At 43.5% G+C, this 20,105-nt stretch overlaps 1 protein-coding gene across 1 annotated transcript in view; it reads right to left on the bottom strand.

Annotated features, from left to right (window-relative positions):
* CYP2R1 (cytochrome P450 family 2 subfamily R member 1) overlaps window positions 1-17,335 on the bottom strand; it is a 37,734-nt gene extending 20,399 nt beyond the window's left edge. The window contains exon 1 of the mRNA XM_077818375.1: window positions 17,123-17,335. Coding sequence (XP_077674501.1) covers window positions 17,123-17,335 — 213 coding nt within the window. The remainder of the gene's footprint in view (window positions 1-17,122) is intronic.
* Window positions 17,336-20,105: the final 2,770 nt, after the last annotated feature.

Raw genomic sequence — 20,105 nt, 5'->3', positions numbered from 1 at the left:
AGATAAGGCAACCATAACATTTTGCCATTATGGAAAATTAACCATTTATTCCTACTCTTTGCTTTCTGTCTCCTAGCCTGATTTTAATTGACAATACTTTGCCTCTCACCCATGACAACTTAGTTTCTTTAGTAGTCTCTCAATAAAGAAACTTGTCATAGGTCTTTTGTCAGCCAGTTCTTCTTTATCCATTACTATAGTGATATTCAATTATAAAAGGCATAATTCTCCTTGAGAAACCACCATGCTTGTTGGACCCTATCAAACCACAATCTTCCACACATTATTAAATATTAATTATTGTCTTGACCTATTTACTAGGAATAGACATAGGTTTACTGGTCTGTAATTCCCTGGATCACTACTAGAACCCATTTCTACCCCTGCTAGGTAAGAGATTGAAGTCCAGGACCTCCATGGTAGCATTCTCTGAGATGCTCCCAGTTCCACGCGCAGGGCCGGTCAGACAGACAGGCCAAACTGCAAGGTCTCAAAGCAGGGATGAGACGATGGTGTAGGGAGGAGGGGTTTAGATTTATTAGGAACTGGGGAAACTTTTGGAAAGGGGGGAGCCTATACAGGAAGGATGGGCTCCACCTAAACCAAAATGGAACCAGATTGCGGGCACTTAACATTAAAAAGGTCGTAGAGCAGTTTTTAAACTAAGGACTGGGGTTAAGCCGAGAGGTGTGGAGGAGCACATGATTCGAACATCCCTTAGGGGAGGATCTATTAATAGAGAATCTCTGTGCCCTAGTGAGGACCAGAGGATGGAAAATGATAAAAACCAGGTAGGGTCTGATCAGAAACAGTCAAATAAAAAAGAGTCCCATTCAATTACATTGTGTAATGGCAGACAGCTAAAAGGAGACAAGTTCTTAAAGTGCTTATATACCAATGCTAGAAGTCTAAATAATAAAATGGTGAACTAGAGTGCCTTGTATTAAATGAGGATATTAATATAACAGGCATCACAGAAACTTGGTGGAATGAGGGTAATCAATGGGATACACTAATACCAATGTTCAAAATATATCGGAAGGACATAACAGGTTGTGCTGGAGAGGGAGTGGCATTATATGTGAAAGAAAGCGTAAAATCAAATGAAGTAAAAACCATAAATGAATCAAACTGTACCATAGAATCTCTACAGATGGAAATTCCATGTTCTAATAATAAGAATATAGCCATAGGGATATATTACCAACCACCTAACCAGGATCGTGATAGTGACTATGAAATGCTCAGGGAGATCAGAGAGGCTATTAAAATAAAAAACTCAATAATACTAATGGGGGATTTCAATTATCCCCATATTGACTGGGTACATGTCACCTTAGGACGGGATGCAGAGATAAAGATTCTTGACACCTTTCATGACTGTTTCTTGGAGCAGCTGGTCCTGGGACCCACCAGAGGAGAGGCAATTCTTGATTTAGTTCTAAGTGGAGCACAGGATCTGGTCCAAGAGGTGAATATAGTTGGACCGATTGGTAATAGTGACCATAATATAATTAAATTTAATATCCGTGTGGCAGGAAAAACACCACAATAGCCCAACACTGTAGCATTTAATTACAGAAAGGGGAACTACACAAAAACGAGGTGGTTAGTTAAACAGAAATTAAAGGGTACAATGCCAAAAGTGAAATCTCTGTAAGTTGTGTGGAAACTTTTTAAAGACACCATAATAGAAGCTCAACTTAAATATATACCCCAAATTAAAAAACATAGTAAGAGACCCAAAAAAGAGCCACCGTGGCTAAACAACAAAGTAAAAGAAGCGGTGAGAGGCAAAAAGACATCCTTTAAAAAGTGGAAGTTAAATTCTAGGGAGGAAAATAGAAACGAGCATAAACACTGGCAAATGAAGTGTAAAAATACAATTAGGAAAGTCAAAAAGAATTTGAGAAACAGTTAGCCAAAGACTCAAAAAGTAACAGCAAAAGAATTTTTAAATACATCAGAAGCAGGAAGCCTGCTAAACAACCAGTGAGGCTGCTACTGGACGATCGAAGTGCTAAAGGAGCACTCAAGAACAATAAGGCCATTGCAGAGAAACTAAATGAATTCTTCGCATCGGTCTTCATGGCTGAGGATGTGAGGGAGATTCCCAAACCTGAGCCATTCTTTTTAGGTGACAGATCTGAGGAACTGTCCCAGATTGAGGTATCATTAGAGGAAGTTTTTGGAACAAATTGATAAATTAAACATCACCAGGACCAGATGGTATTCACCCAAGAGTTCTGAAGGAACTCAAATGTGAAATTACAGAACTACTAACTGTAGTCTGTAACCTATCACTTAAATCAGCTTCTCTACCAGATGACTGAAGGATAGCTAATGTGATGCCAATTTTTAAAAAGGGCTCCAGATGTGATCCCGGCAATTACAGGCCTGTAAACCTAACTTCAGTACCGGGCAAACTGGTTGAAACTATAATAAAGAACTACAATAAAGAACAATAAAGACATACAGATGAACATAATTTGTTGAGAAAGAGTCAACATGGTTTTAGTAAAGGGAAATCATGCCTCCCCAATCTACTTGAATTCTTTGTGGGGGTCAACACGCATGTATACCAAGGGGATCCAGTGGATACAGTGTACTTAGATTTTCAGAAAGCTTTTTACGAGGTCCCTCACCAAAGGCTCCTATGCAAAGTAAGCTGCCACAGGATAAGAGGGAAGGCGCTCTCATAGATTGGTAACTGGTTAAAAGATAGGAAACAAAGGGTAGGTATAAATGGTCAGTTTTCAGAATTGAGAGAGGTAAATAGTGGTATCCCACAGGAGTCTGTTCTGGGACCAGTCCTATTCAACATATTCATAAATGATCTGGAAAAAGGGGTAAACAGTGAGGTGGCAAAATTTGCAGATGATACAAAATTACTAAATATAGTTAAGACCCAGGCAGACTGCGAAGAGCTACAAAAGGATCTCTCAAAATCGGGTGACTGGGCAACAAAATGCATTTATCAACATTGAGTTTCATGTGCTAAAGTAATGCACATTGGAAAGCATAATCCCAACTATACATATAAAATGATGGGGTCTAAATTAGCTGTTACCGTTCAGGAAAGATCTTGGAGTCCTTGTGGGCAGTTCTCTTAAAAGATCCACTCAATGTGCAGCAGCAGTCAAAAAAGCAAACAGAATGCTGGGAATAATTAAGAAAGGGATAGATAATAGGACAGAAAATATCATGTTGCCCCTATATAAATCCATGGTACGCCCACATCTTGAATACTGTGTGCAGATGTTGTCGCCCCATGTCAAAAAAGATATACTGGAATTGGGAAAGGTTCAGAAAAGGGAAACAAAAATGATTAGGGATATGGAATGGTTACCGTATGAGGAGAGATTAATAAGACTGGGACTTTTCAGCTTGGAAAAGAGATGACTAAGGGGAGATATGATTAAAGTCTAAAATCATGACTGGTGTAGAGAAAGTAGATAAGGAAGTGTTGTTTACTACTTCTTATAACACAAGACCTAGGGGTCACCAAATGAAATTAATAAGCAGCAGATTTAAAACAAATGAAAGGAAGCATTTCTTCACACAACGCACAGTCAACCTGCGGAACTCCTTGCCAGAGGATGTGAAGGCCAAGAGCATAACAGGGTTCAAAAAAGAACTAGATAAATTCATGGAGGATAGGTCCATCAATGGCTATTAGCCAGGATGGGCAGGAATGGTGTCCCTAGCCTCTGTTTGCCAGAAGCTGGGAATGAGCGACTGGGGACGGATCACTTGATGATTACCTGTTTTGTTCATTCCCTCTGGGGCACCTGGCACTGGCCACTGTCGGAAGACAGTATACTGGGTACATGGACCTCTGGTCTGACCCAGTAGGGCCATTCTTATGTTCTAAATATAGGTGGAATATTTGCTACCCTCTAGTCCTCTGATACATCAGCTGTTTTTAATGACAGGTTGCATATTTTTGCTAGCAGCTGGACCACTTCATTCTTAAGTCCCTTCAGACCTCTTGGATGCATAACCTCTGGGCCTAGGGACTTACCGCTTTTTAAATTATCAATTTGTTCCAGCACTATTTCTGCTGACATCTCAATCTCTATTAGTACCTCACCTGTGTTACCAAAAAAGAAATATTAATTTCAGTTTTTAAAAAAATGCAAGACAATCAACATTTGCCAAGTGAGAAAATACAATATTGATGAAACTGGAACATATGTCCTTTATCCCCACAGGCATAAAATGCTAGAGAGTACACAAAACTGAAAAATATAATTACTTTTACCTTATTTTTATATCATTGAAAAATTCTGATTTCTCCTAACCAATAAACCATATGACAAACCAAAGTTTCTATTCATCTTTGAGTTCAGTAACTGGTCCAGAGCAATCGCTACTCAAGGACTGAATCTGAGAATTACATGTGCTCAGTGTCAAAGTCAAGCTCCAGTTAAGTTTGTACTACTAAATAAATCTTTGCACACTTCCCAGTTCCTGGTGAACTTGCCAGGGCCAATTCTGTGGTCCACAGTTACTGGCTTCTGAAACCCAACTTTCTTACTATTTAAGCAAGAGTTTCCACAGCCAGTGGCTCTATTGGCCAGCATACCAACAGAGCATGCAAAGTTAAAAAGACTTTTATTACTAGCATTTAAACATTTTTAAAATAACATACTGAGAAAATTAAAATAAAGCTTTAATGTCATTAAACTAACAGACTGTCTGCTTCAGTGTAATGTATTTTTAAGATACTACACATCTGAATGTTCAGAAAGCATTGTTGGGGGAAAAAAACACCCCAAAACAATCAAATGGAAGACTGTTTTAGAACAAAAAGTAAAGGAGTACTTGTGGCACCTTAGAGACTAACCAATTTATTTGAGCATGAGCTTTCGTGAGCCACAGCTCACTTCATCAGATGCATACCGTGGAAACTGCAGCAGACTTTATATATACACAGAGAATATGAAACAATACCTCCTCCCACCCCACTGTCCTGCTGGTAATAGCTTATCTAAAGTAATCGTCAGGTTAGGCCATTTCCAGCACAAATCCAGGTTTTCTCACCCTCCACCCCCCCACACAAATTCACTCTCCTGCTGGTGATAGCCCATCCAAAGTGACAACTCTTTACACAATGTGCATGATAATGAAGTTAGGCCATTTCCTGCACAAATCCAGGTTCTCTCACTCCCTCACCCCCCTCCAAAAACCACCCCCATACACACACAAACTCACTCTCCTGCTGGTAATAGCTCATCCAAACTGACCACTCTCCAAGTTTAAATCCAAGTTAAACCAGAACATCTGGGGGGGGGGGGTAGGAAAAAACAAGAGGAAATAGGCTACCTTGCATAATGACTTAGCCACTCCCAGTCTCTATTTAAGCCTAAATTAATAGTATCCAATTTGCAAATGAATTCCAATTCAGCAGTTTCTCGCTGGAGTCTGGATTTGAAGTTTTTTTGTTTTAAGATAGCGACCTTCATGTCTGTGATTGCGTGACCAGAGAGATTGAAGTGTTCTCCGACTGGTTTATGAAAAAATGCCTTCAGTGAAACTGACACTATATTCAAGTGCTGCTATTTGTTATAATGTGCTTCTCTTAAATAAGAATATACTCTGTTGTGCCTCTATAACTTGTGCATATAAAAAGGTGGCTTAGCTATCTCTGGGGCAACATCTCCTCCCTTCTCCCCACTACTAAGTCTGGGGATCAGTGAGTGGGAAGCTGAGGGTGTGAGCAGGCCAACAGATAGGTCATCCCAGCTGTATTAACTTTCTGCACACCGTGCCATGGGGCTCCCTCTTTAAAGAGTATCCACAAACCACACCTGCAGCCATGTATGCTCATCATCTCGGGTGTCAATTACGGCAACATCCTTCTCTCTGGCCTGGGCAAATGCAATTTTGCCCTGCTCATATCCATTCAGAATGCTGCTGTAAAGATCATTTTCCTAACCTGTCACTTCAGCCAAGTCACCCCACCCTTTGAATCCTTTCACTGGCTCCCCCTTCAAACATAAACTGCTTGTATCAAACATAAACTGCTTGTACTCACTTTCAAGGCCCTTCACGGTCAATTCCCACCATAGAATCACAGAAGTGTAGGACTGGAAGGGACCTCAACAGGTCATCTAGTCCAGTTCCTTGCACTCAGGGCAGGACTAAGAAATAACTAGACCACTCCTGACAGGTATTTGTCTAACCTGTTCTTAACATCCAATGATGGAGATTCCACAACCTCCCTAAGCAATTTGTTCCAGTGCTTAACTACCCTGACAGTTATAAAGTTTTTCCTAATATCCAACCTAAACTTCCCTTGCTGCAATTAAAGCCCATTGCTTCTTGTACTATCCTCAGAAGTTAACAAGAACAATTTTTCACTCTCCTCCTTGTAACAACCTTTTATGTACTTGAAAACTGTTATGTCCCCCTCTGTCTTCTCCAGACTAAACAAACCCAATTTTTTCAATCTTTCCTCATAGGTCATGTTTTCTAGACCTTTAATCATTGTTGTTGCTCTCCTCTAGACATACTCCAGTTTGTCCACCTCTTTTCTGAAATGTGCACAGAACTGGACACAATACTCCAGCTGAGGCCTTATCAGTGCGAAGTAGAGCGGAACAACTATTTCTCATGTCTTTCTTAACAACACTGCTGCTAATACATCCCAGAATGATGGGCACTGTTTGTGCAACAGTGTTACACAGTTGACTCATATTTAGCTTGTGGTCCACTATGACCCCCAGATCCCTTTCCGCAGTACTCTTTCCTAGGCCGTAATTTCCCATTTTGTATGTGTGCAATTGATTGTTCTTTCTTAAGTGGAGTACTTTGCATTTGTCCTTACTGAATTTCATCCTATTTACATCAGACCATTTCTCCAGTTTGTTCAGATTATTTTTAATTTTAATCCTATCCTCCAGAGCACTTGTAACAACTCCCAGCTTGGTACTGTCCTCATACTTTGTAAGTATATTTCTATGCCATTATCTAAATCACTTAAGAAGATACTGGACAGACCCAGGACCGATCCCTGTGGGATCCCACTCAGTATGCCCTTCCAGCTTAACTGTGAACCACTGATAACTACTCTTTGGGAATGATTTTCCAACCAGTTATGCACCCACCTTATAGTAGCTCCATCTGGGCTACATTTCCCTAGCTTGTTTATGAGAAGGTCATGCAATACAGTACCAGTAAAGTCAAGATACACCACATCTACCGCTTCCCCTCATCCACAAGGCTTGTTACGCTGTTAATCTATTATCTTCTAGGTGTTGCAAATTGATTGCTTGATTATGTGCTCCATTATCGTTCCAGGTACTGAAGTTAAACTGACTGGTATGTTATTCCCCGGGTTGTCCTTATTCCCCTTTTTATAGATTGGCACTATATTTGCCCTCTTCCAGTCTTCTGAAATCTCTTCAGTCCTCCATGAGTTTTCGAAGATAATCACTAGCGGCTCAGATATCTCCTCAGTCAGCTCCTTGAGTATTCTAGGATGTATTTCATCAGGACCTGCCAACTAGATTTTGTCTAAGTAATTTTTAACTCACTCTTTCCCTATTTTAGCCTCAGATCCTACCTCCTCATTTTCATTGGTGTTCACTAGACATCCAATCGCTACTAATCTTTTTGGTGAAAACTGGAACAGCCACTTAGCACTTTTACCATTTCCACATTTTTCTGTTATTGTCTTTCCCCCTCACTGAATAATGGGCCTACCCTGTCCTTGGTCTTCCTCTTGCTTCTAATGTATTTGTACAATGTTTTCTTGTTACCCTTTATGTCTCCGGCTAGTTTAATCTCATTTTGTGCCCTGTCCTTTCTAATTTTGTCCCTACATGCTAGTGTTGTTTGTTTATATTCATCCTTTGTAATTGGACCTAGTTTCCACTTTTTGTAGGACTCTTTTTTTTGAGTGTCAGATCATTAAAGATCTCCAGGACAGTCTCTTTCAAAAACTGCCAACTTTCTCAAACTGTTTTTCCTCTTAGAGTTGCATCCAATGGGATCTTACCTACCAATTCCCTCAAATTCCTAAATACCTATCTCATAGCTCTCATTCACTATTGAGCGGTCAGTGCTTGCCTCCATTCGACCCACAATGCCAGCCTCCACTGCCCACTTCCTAAATTAAAAAAAAACAAACCTTTTCACATTCTTTCATGCTACCCCAGATGCTTGTGAGGGCTCCCCATACACATCCACAAAACAACCTCGTTACCCACCTTCAAATCCCTCCTCAGCCTCTCCTTTGCTATGATGCCTACAAAATATATGACAATGCTGTCGGTGCCCATTATGCTGACATTGTTTACTTGTACTCCCCTCTGTCTATATTTCCATCTGTTGTCTCTTGTGTTATGCACAGATTGTAAGCTCCTTGGGGCAGGAGATTGTCTTTTTGTTCTGTGTTTGTACAGCACCTAGTACGATGATATCCTGGTCCATGACTAGGGATTCTAGGCACTATGGTAACACAAATAATAAATAATAATATTGTCAGGGAATTAGGGATGTTATAGTGTGTCCTCACCACCAGAACACTCCCCTCACCTGTGTCTGGACACTGCATTGCAGGGACTCATCCTCTCCAGTATCCCCCTGAGTCCTGGTTCCTCCAGCCAGCCTAGCTCTCAGTCCAGACCACTTCCAGGGATAACAGAAAATCTCAACTCAAAATAGACACCTAGGCATTTAAGTCCATAATATAAACACTAGCCCTTCATAGAGATCCAAGGCCAGTGCTGTCAAGGTTAGGTTACTTGGGTTACAGCAGGGAGAGTCTTCCTTCCCTATCCTGGCTTCACCCAGAAATGGCCCCTAGTAGAAGAAGCCCACCCTTTTCATCTAGCCCACTCAGCCCCTTCTAGATGCCGGAAGAGCAACTCTCACTGGTTCTGCTGCAGCTATCATGAGAGATTTCTTTAGTCATCTCCGAGAGGTATGAACTCACTGCTCTTCCCTTCCAGCGGGACATCTTCTCATGGTGGGGTGTGCCAAGGCTTTGGGGGCTTCAACATGGGGCGACGAATGCTTGGTACACCTCATCCCACATGGATCCATAGGTCTCATCTCCTGTTCCTTCTTGTGAAAAGAAATCTGTATTTCCATGTTGTATTCCTGACGGTGGCATATTTGGAATGCACAGGGCTGTAGCGCCAGGTACCATCTTGCGATGTGTGGACTGGTGTCTTTCATCGCTTGCATCCACTTTAAGGGAACATAGTCACCATATGTATTCCTGAGCCCGGGTTCCCCGACCAGCCATTGGTGACGTGGCACTGAACATGCAGAGGACAGTGGACTGCCTGGGATGATTTGTTCTGGAAAGACTTTGTTACACCTCCCAGAACGGGGAACCATGGAGTGACCTGGCTGGAGGGCTGAGTCACAGAAAGGAGGCTGCAGTTCCTGGAGCAAGAAGGATGAGAGGATGATGAGAGAGATACGGGCAGAGGAGAGTGCAACGCCAGTTGAGAGCTATTCCCAGAGCGACCGGGGGAGGTGACACTAGTGGTGAGTGTACCCTGCGACACACTTTTGGGGAGTTGTATGCTAATACTACTACTAGCCCAACTTCTGACACATCTGTTTGAAGAATAAATGGTAGCCAGAAGTCTGGGTACTGGAGAATAGGTTGCCTCCATAAAATGTCCTTTATCTTTTCAAAGACTTCCTCACAATCTCTTGTCCTCTGTACCACTGGTGTGGATGCCTTTGTAAGTTAAGTCAAAGATGTTGCCAGGGTGGCAAATTGTGGAATGAAGCAATGTGAATAACATGTCTGTCCTAGTAACCCCCACACTTGCTTCTTGTTCTTGGGGACCAGGGTTTTCTTCAAGGCTTCTATCTTGTTCTCAAGGGAATGGGTTCAGCCATTTCTCATTAGCTATACAAGATATTTAGTTTCTTGCATGCCAAATTTGTATTTTGGGGGTTTGCTGTGAGTCCAGCCTCCCCCAGCGACTAGTACAGATGCTACATGGACCAAGTGTGACCATCAGTCTGTGCTGAAAATAACCACATTGCCAAGGTATACTGCTGCAAACTGGTGGCAAACCACATGGTCCATGTGTGGCTGGGGCCCCATGCAAACCAAAGGACATGGTGGTGAACTGAAAAAGCCTCAAAGGCATGGCAAACACTGCTTTTTCCCTCAAATCTAGTGTAAGGGGTATTTGCCAACATCCTTTTGTCAAGCATAGGGTTATAATATACCTTACCTTCCCTAAATGATCAAGGAGCTCATCTACCTGGGGCACTGGATAAGTATCAAACTAGGATAGAATACAGAAATCTGTGCAGGACCAAATAGTGTTGTCTGGCTTAGGTACTAGCACCACAGGACTGCACCAGGGACTTCTCAGTGACTCTGAGTTCCAGCATTAACTGTACCTCCCACTACACCACTCCATGAAGCTTCTTAGAGATTTGATGGGTTTATGTTCAGGCTTTGTCCCTTGGATTGTCAGAATTTGGTGTGCCAGGAAGTGCCTGGCAGGGAGGAAAACAGTGAATAGTCCTCCAAGAGGTTCTTGGCTATCCGGAATAAATGTGAGGCAAGATCTGCTGCTACTGATATATCAAAGGGGCCCACTGGAGCCTGTACCTGTGGTACAGGAGAACAGGGAGATCCCTGGGATCTATACATAGGTTTTCTTGGGCTCACCATGGTTTTAACAGATTAACATGATAAATCTGATCTCATAGTCCCCCTTGCCAACTCGCCAGATGACCTGGTATGGACCATGACATTTGGCCAAAAGTTTAATTTCCAAATTGGGGACTAGTACTAGATCCCTGGGCTAATAAACCCTCTCGAGCACCTTTACTGTAGAGTCAGACCTGGGTTTGCTGGGCTCACAGTAGATTTTCTTGAGCAAATTATCTCTTGAGACCCAGCCATTCCCACATCCTCATGACATCATGTAGTACATTTTGGGAGTGGGACAGCTATTCTTTCCAAGCTTCTCTAAGGATAACTAGAATTCCCCGGGACTGTCAGTCATACAATAATTCAAAGGACAAAAACCCCCTTGATGTAGTGTATAAAGTGTCACAAGCAAAGAGCAGGTTGACAGAAGCTTGTCCCCACAGGAGCCAAATATCCTCATGTACGCAGATAACCTGCGCTGAATCTTCATATCAGAGAACTCTGGGTCACACAGGGTTTCCAAGACTAAAGACTTGGAAAACCCTGGGTCCATTAAGCCCAATGCTGTTTGCCTGCCAAGTTGTACTGCGACTATGTATGCTTGTCAATTGCTTGATCAGAGCTGCCACAAAGTTCTACGATTCTAGAGCCCATGAGGTCACATTCCATCAGGGGACACGAATGAGTGATAGGTCCTGGCTTTCCACAACAAACACAATCAATGTGATTGCCAGGAAAGCCTGCATTACCAGATGTTGATTGCAACTCTGAGTAGTCCTCTCCTGGAGATGTGGTCAACATCCCCTGTTGCAACAATTTGGGTTGCCTTGTGGAATCCATTAGCTGGCCTCCACTTGCTCCTGAAGTCTGCTGGGGGCTCCACAGTGCCTTTCTCATCTTAGGGCTGTGTCTGTGGGCCATCTGGCCTGGAGTGATTAGTTTTACTGGGCCAACCTTTAGCCAGATAATCTGCAGTGATCTGGATAGCAACTGCTATTGAGCTGGGGTTTTGCCAGTGAACTCAGGTCTGAATTGCAGTTGGCAGAACTGTCAGTTATTGCTCAACAACTGCTGAGTCTATAATGTCTAGTGCAATGCAGATCTCTGGACGGAGCCACTGGATAGCCCAAGCCCTCAGGCACTGGGCCACAATGTGGGATCATGATGCAAGAGAAAAAGGTTCTGTCCAGAATCAGTGTTGATATGTCTTTGGGGATACACCCATCTGATGACAGTCATTATGGTGTCATAGTCTTTAGCTGCCTCATTGTCAAGGACCTGGCAGGTGGACTGGTCTTCCCCAGACAACAAAGGCAAAAGCCAAGCACCCCAGAACTCTTAGCCCATTGGGCTACCCACTCAAATATGACCAGGTATGCCTTTGGGTCATCATCTGGCCCCAACTTGGCAAGGTCAGGCCAGGCCTTAGTGATACTGCTCCAGACAGGGCTAGGCTGGCTATCCGCTGGAGAACTGATTCCTGAAACTCTCTGTTGCTGTTGTTGCTATAGTTGATGTTGCTCAAGACTGCCCATTGGGCTTCTTGTTGCCCCTCCAGGAACAGCCACTGAGCCTCAGCATGCGCTTGCTGTTGTCAAGTAAAAAGCCTTAACAAATCTTCCATTGTCCCCTTTGAGGACCATCACTGCTTCTGGTTTCATGCATTATAATGTGCACTCACCACAAAAATGCCCCTCCATGTCAGGATGCAGAATTTCAGGGACTCTTCCCCTCTGGCACATGCCCTGAGTCCTGGTTCCGCATTGGTCTGCTGCGTCTGTGTCCTAGCCCTCTGGTCAGGCCAGCTCTCAGTCCAGACCCCTTCCAGGGTTAACAGAAAGGAATTAAATCTCAACTCAGAATAGCCATCTGGGCATTAAAGTTCTTAATATAATCACTAGTCTCTTACAGAAATCCAAGGCCAGTGTTCTCAAGGTTAGGCCCCTGACTGAGCCAGTTATTGGGTTTACAGCAGGGAAAGACTTCCTTCCCAAAGAAAGACAGCCCTTTTTATCTGGCCCACAGAGCTCCAATTGGCCTCCGCCTGCCCCCGGCCTTTCTAAGTGCCAGAAGACCAACTTCCGCTGGTTCTGCCTGTAGCGGATCATGGGAAGCCTCTCTAGGTATCTCTATAGGTCTGAACTTGCTGTTTTCCCCTCCAGTAGGACACCTTCTTAGAGCACAGTGTGCAAAGATGGAGGGCCCTCCAGCAGTGGTTGGCAAATGCTTGGTATACCCTGTCACAAGGGAGCTATTGAGGACACAGATGATTGGCAGAGCATGAGAGAGAGACTTCCCTCTGACAGAACAATTCAGGAGAGATCTTTAGGTTTCACTCTCTTTAATCCTCTCCTACTAGTTTTCCACTGGAAGTGTGCAATAAAGTCCAATGTATGTAATATATGTAACTTGTTTTCTGCTTAACAAGATTACTTGTGTCTTAGTCATAGGTGCTGGAACTGGGGGTGCTCCTGCACCCCCTGGCTTGAAGTGGTTTCCATTATATACAGGGTTTACAGTTTGGTTTAATGGCTCTCAGCACCCTCACTATAAAAATTGTTCCAGCACCCCTTGTCTCAGTGGTAGATGGTGACCTTCATTTTAGTCAGTATTTTCCTGTAAATTCAATAGTCTTGATGATGTTATTAAATGTCTCAAAGCTGCACAGTAAGGCAGATATCACGATATTTTTAGCAAACAATAACATGATCCACAGAAAATACATGGAAGGGTTAAGTACATCCAGGAAATACATTACATATTTAAAAACAAGAGTCACATGGTTACAGGGCAAGGGAATGGTGGGGTAGTGAGGGAAAGTCATTGCTAATACCCACTATAACCTTACTTAAATAATTATATATAAAGATATGTATAAATGTATGACTCACTTTATCTGCTCTGTAATTTTTCATCTTAATTTTTAAAATACGAATGGACTTGATTCGCCTAAGTAAGCAAATAAATCATCTCCTTCAATAACATGATAGTCGATTATTTTGGGAATTCCTAGATTAGGGGAGGGGCAACCATACAAAGTTCTCAAAATTGCAGATCGAGAGAGATGGTGTCACATGATATAACTGGCAAAAGTTTCAAAGTTACAGGTGAGAGGTATATGGTACTTCACTGGAATACATATATTGAAACGGTCTTGATACTGTGTCAAAAGATTTAGCAAAGGTTTTAAAGCTACATGGTGAGCTACGTGGTCACCTTATGCTTATTTTTTGCCAAGGTCTTCACACTTGCATCAGTGCATGCTATGTCCTGTGTAAAGTTATGCTGCACCATCTTGTGAATAATGGATGTCTCCACATACTCCACTTAGGTATTCTAGTCCATGTATCAAAACATCTTAGTTACATGTAATATGGTGCGTGGTCTCAATACTCTATACTGTGGTGTACGCATCATGTTTAGCAGTGGTTTCAGTGCCCAGCCATGAGCCAGGCTACGTCATGTTTGTTGTTGAACTGGATGGCCCCCAGCAAGGCGTGCTGCCCTGTGTTTGATTACAGTATTAATGCCAGAGATAGAAAAAGTTTGCTGTGCCATAAGTAACAGTGGTACCTACATACCCCAAAGTTGATTACTGTGCTGTGAATAGTGGTATCCTCAACACTCCCTACCCCAGGGATAGACTTGTGACTCTGCTATAGAGGCTTGTGACTCTCCCCAGGGGCATTCTGCACCATGAATAGCGGTGGTCTTGACAACCTGGGGAAAGACATCCTATATGATAAATAGCAGTGCTCTTGACACAACTTGGATAGGCATCCTGTGCCATGAATAGGGACATCTGTGCATTAACATAAGAATGACCGTACTGCATCAGACCAATGGTCCATCTAGCCAAAGACCCTGTCTCCTGACAGTAGCCAATGCCAGATGCTTCAGAGGGAATGAACAGAACAGGCAATCAACAAGTGATCCATCCCATCATCCACTCTCAGCTTCTGGCAATCAGAGGCTAGGGACACCCCTGACCATCTTGGCTAATAGCCATTGATGGACCTATTCTCCATGAACTTATCTAGATCTTTTTGAACCCGTAAATAGTTTTGGCCTTCCTAACATCCCCTGGCAACAAGTTCCACAGGTGGACTGTGCATTATGTGAAGAAGTAATTTATTTGTTTTAAACCTGCTGTTAATTTCATTGGGTGACCCCTAGTTTGTGTTATGTGAAAGAGTAAATAACACTTACTTTCTCCACATCAGTCACGATTTTATAGACCTCTATCATATCCACTCTTAGTCATCTCTTTTTCCAAGCTGAAAGTCCCAGTCTTTTTAATCTCTCCTCATATGAAAGCTGTTCCATACACGTAGTAATGTAGCCCTTCTCTGTACCTTTTCCAATTCTAATACAGCGGACCCTTGCTTGAGCACACATCGCTATAGTGCGGATTCACATGTAGTGCAAGCGCGGCGATGAACCCCAAATTTAAATTGGGATCCATGGTAATGCGGTCCCCGCGTTAACGCTGTACTGCGCATGGATCCCAAACCCCAAGTTCTAGCGAGGGTGCAGTGTATTTCTTTTATGAGATGGGGTGACCAGAACTGTACACAATATTCAAGGTATGGACATACCATGGATTTACACAGTGGCATTCTGATATTTTCTGTCTCGTTATCTATCCCTTTCCTAATGGTTCCTAACATTGTTAGCTTTTTTGATGGCTGTTGCACATTGAGCAGATGTTTTCAGAGAACTATTCACAATGACTCCCAGATCTTTCTTGAGTGGTAACAGATAAATTAGCTCTAATCATTTTGTATGTACAGTTGGGATTATGTTTTCCAATGTGCATGACTTTGCATTTATCAACATTGAATTTCATATACCATTTTTTTGCCCAGTCACCTAGTTTTGTGAGATCCTTCTGTAACTCTTCGCAGTCTACTTTGGACTTAACTATCTTGAGTAATTTTGTATCTTCTGCAAACTTTGCCACTTCACTGATTACCCATTTTTCCAGGTCATTTCTGAATATGTTGAATAGTACTGGACCCAGGACAGATCCCTGGGGGACACCGCTATTTACCTCTCTGCATTCTGAAAACTGACCAATTATTCCTACTCTTTATTTTCTGTCTTTTAATCAGTTACAGATCTATCAGAGAACATTCCCTCTTATCTCGTGACTACTTACTTTGTTTAAGAGCCTTTGCTGAGGGACCTAGTCAAAAAGGCTTTCTGAAAGTCCAAGTACACTATATCCCCTGGATCATCCTTGTCCACATGCTTGTTGACCCTCTCAGAGAATCCTAATAGATCAGTGAGGCATGATTTCTCTTTACAAAAGCTGTGTTGACTCCTCCCCAACAGATTGTGTTTGTCTATGTGTCTGATAATGCTGTTCTTTACTACAGTTTCAACCAATTTGGCTGGTACTGACATTAGGCTTATTGGCCTGTAATTGCCAGGATAGTTTCTGAAGCCTTTTTTAACAATTGGTGTCACGTTAGCTATCCACCAGTTATCGAGAACAGAAGCTGATTTAAATGATAGGCTACGTGCCACAGTTAGTAGTTCTACAATTTCATATTTGAACTCTTGAGTGAACACCATCTAGTCCTGGTGATTTATTGTTTAATTTATTGTGAATTGTGAACAGTGGCATTTTCGACAGCCCCTGCGTGTGTTCTGCACTGTGAATACTGGTGCTGTCACCACTAAAGGAGAGTCCTGACCCTGGAATAGTGGCTTTCTTGACATACCTTGGGAGGCGGGGGAGGAGGGCATTCTACAACCTGAATAGTGGCACTGTTACCTCAATAGTTACCCTGTCCCCTCAATGGGGCATCCTAAGCCATGAATAGTGGTGCTCTCAACATCTCCAGGAGGGATGTCCTGCACAGGTTCTAGGAATGGGTCACTCTGGGTGCCAACTTCAAGCTGGCACTGTACTGCTCAAATTTTTTCCATTTCTATTAATTGGCTTGCCTTTCCCCCATCCTCTGCTGATTGGCTGGCGGTGGGTTTGTTTCTTTTGTGACTTGGTCACTACCATTTTCCAACCTGCCTGGCAAAAAAGCTAGGGCCACTCCTGATCCTGCACTCTGAACAGTGGTGCTCTTGACACCTTCCAGAGTGCCATTGTGTGTCACAAAGAGTGCATGTCTGGACACCCACTGGAGGAGCGTCCTTCGTGGGGTGCCACAGATGTGCCCCTGCGCCAGAGCATCCTGCACTGTGAATAGCAGCGCAATGGCAGCTCCCAGGGATGGCACATCCTGCACGGTGACTAGCAGTGCCATGGACCTGCTTCTGGGACGGGGAGTCCTGCACGGTGACTAGTGGCACCAGGGATGTGCCCCTGGGATGGGGCGTCCCGCACGGTGACTAGTGGCGTCTTGTGCACCGCTCAATGCATTTAGCACTTGGCTGGGGTGTGGGGGATCGTCCCTGCTGCCCCTCCCCCCTGCACTCCCCAGGCTGGTAGTCGGCAAGGAGATGCTGAAATACCTGGCCATGGACTTGGCTCTGCCTCTTCATATAGACATGCGGCTGGTCCGCGGCCAGCGAGTAGATGTTGCCGATGAGGGGCAGCCCTCGGGGCCCCGGCGGGAAACCAGGCGGCCGCCTCTGCTTGAGCAGCTGCCTCACCAGCAGCGAGAGGAGGAGGAGCAGGAGCGCGGCAGTGCCCACCGCCGCGAGCACCTGACCCCGGGACCACATTCCCGCTCTCCACCGCTGCCCTCCGCCAGCGCCCGACTCCCCTTCCCCCGCCCCTTCACACAGCCACGTGGCCTCTGCCTTCCCTCGACCGCCCTGATTGGCCGGCGGCCGGGCGAGTCAAGAGACTCCAAATGTGATTGGCGGAGTCAGTCCGGCGGTCGGCTCTTTCCCGGCCTCTCCTCCCCCCTCTCAAGTTCTCAGGTGGGGCCGTTGGGATTTCGGTCGTTGGAGGGGACGGTTGCGGCTCCTCAGCGAGTGGCCATTACTCCTCCCTCCCCTCCCCAGTGCCCACTCCGCGTGTAACCCCGTTCTGCCCGGTTTCACTCAGCCAGCGGCGAACCGAGGCAGGCTGGTTACATAACTGACCCTCCTGCAGCTGGCAGCAGAAATATGTGCTGGAGAGTTGCCCCCCTCTCTTCCCCATGCCAGCTGTGAACCCGTACTTCACCCAAGGGCCCCAACCTCCAGTCTCACAGTAGCGTGACTGGTTTCAGAGTAGCAGCCGTGTTAGTCTGTATTCGCAAAAAGAAAAGGAGTACTTGTGGCACCTTAGAGACTAACCAGTGAGCTGTAGCTCACGAAAGCTCATGCTCAAATAAGTTGGTTAGTCTCTAAGGTGCCACAAGTACTCCTTTTCTAGTAGCATGACTGGGGAGATTAGTTGACAAGGCCCTTATGGGTTGTTTCAATGAGGGCTCTCACTTGTGCTTGCAATAAAGGTCGCTGCGGGTTACAAACAGGCCTGTGGTGCAACATGTGCAGCTTCCTCAGAGAAAGTCCCAGACGGGCACGAATTAGTGACCAGCCCCCCATATCCCCTGCAAATGGTAGTGAGGAGCATACAGAAATAAAGCACCTCACTAGGAAGAGAGGGTGGGAGGGAGGCAGCTTGAAAGCGGCAGGCAAGCTGTCCGGGTTTGGTTCGTAACTGCTTTGGGGAGCTTTGTGGGCCATCTGTTTCTTACTAAGTTGTATGAGCAGGCTAAGATGCACTGCTTTAGGAATATGCTTCCCCTAGACGGAAAGAATCTTCTGCTGAAGTCAAATGGCATGCCAACCTTCAGCACCAGACAGTAACTCCATAAAGGGGGCCTGGGGAAGACCTTCTGAGCAGAAGTTTTCAAACCAGGCTATGTGGAAACATTTCAGAAGTAATTAAGTGAGTTAGGAGATTAAATCCTATTGAATTTCAAGAAGACCTAGGCTCCTAAATCACATCGGAGCTTTAGAATAGTCTACCATATGTGATTGTTTTATTGGTTTGGAGGGAAGGGTATGCCAAGTGATTGACTTTTCCATCTAAAAATCAAAAAGATGACTGTTCTGAGTAAAATGTTATGAACATGTTTGAGGCAGGAAGCCATTTATTATTTAAGTCATTAATTAACAAAGGGATCTTTAACTTTGGAAAGTTTTTCAGTTTTATTTTGCTACAGTCCAAGCGTGCTCCTGTGAGAGACAAAATGCAAACTGTTTGAATTGCTGTCCTGTGGCACCAAATTATATTATACCTGCCCATGATTGAGGGGTTTGAATATATTTCCAATGAAAGGTGATTAAATTGGGAGGGGGAAGTGAGAGAAAAGGAGATCAAAAACAAGTGTATTCCAAGGATGAGGTTGACTGACAATAAACTCAAGGTTTTAGTTTTTTACACTAGCTTTTTATTTTAAGTCTGGATGGGAGGTTATAAAAAAAGCATACACAGACAGGCCAAAACACTGTACCATTCCTGTTCTACTTTCCCCTCCATAACTATCCTCTCTTCTGGCCGCTCCACCATTGTGTCTTTGAAATGTGAATTGCAAATCAAAATTTAATAAAAGCACTCCATTTTACATTCTTTAGCAAAGACATTACAGTGACTGAAGTGTTTGGGAGAAACTGGGAGTGTCCCAAACACTGGTTAGACTGTATTCAGCAGCACTTTCTTTGAGAGAGCTAAGCAGATTGTTGCTTAGGGTTGTGCCATCTACTCCCAACATTGCACGATAATTTCAGTTTGTCAGCTTTGATCCTCTGTGCTGATGATAGCTTTTGCAGGATACAAGGTGAGAAAGGTATTAAAAAGATGTAATCTTTTTTCAGTAAGTAATCATACAGTGATATGATATGGCCATATGATCATCTCGGAAATTTATAATCAGTAGAGCATATGTACAAATTTGAAGAGCATAACCAGTATGCTGTTTTAAGGCCTAGGTGACTCCTTCCAATAAATGATTTACTAGGGTAGTAAAGGATCAAAGAAATTACTCACCGTGTATTCCAGAAACCCTTACCTTATTGTAGCTCTAGGCTGTCTGCAAAGACTCCAGTCTTAATTGTGTTACATTTTCAAAAAAGTCAACAACGCTGCTTGTGCTGCTCAATAACACTGAATTCAGCTGGCAGAGCTTTCCAGGGATTTCACATATTTTCCACTTTTTATCAGCCAAACTATTTGCAATATGCAGAAGGGTTATTTTAAATTCATTTTCGTAGGGTAGCAGGAAGAGGCAAGTATTAAAGTGGAGGCAAGAAGTAAATATGAAATCAAAATTCCACAAACTGAAATAAAAATATGGTAAAGAACTATACACATAGATCTTGTTTTCACTAGGGAAAAGAGATATGTTCATAACTCTAGTTAGTTGTTTTGAGTTAATTAACATGAACAAAAATCCTGTTGAAAACAAGTTAGTTTGTCATTTTCATATGAGTTAGCAGGACAAGGTAAACCCTAGGATCTCCCATAGTCTTTACTTTGTCTTAAAAAGAAAAGGAGTAC

Source organism: Eretmochelys imbricata, chromosome 6 (genome assembly GCF_965152235.1).
Source record: "Eretmochelys imbricata isolate rEreImb1 chromosome 6, rEreImb1.hap1, whole genome shotgun sequence".
NCBI lineage: Eukaryota > Metazoa > Chordata > Testudines > Cheloniidae > Eretmochelys > Eretmochelys imbricata.
Note: the sequence above shows the minus strand (reverse complement) of the source record. Positions and strands in the feature narration are given on the sequence as shown.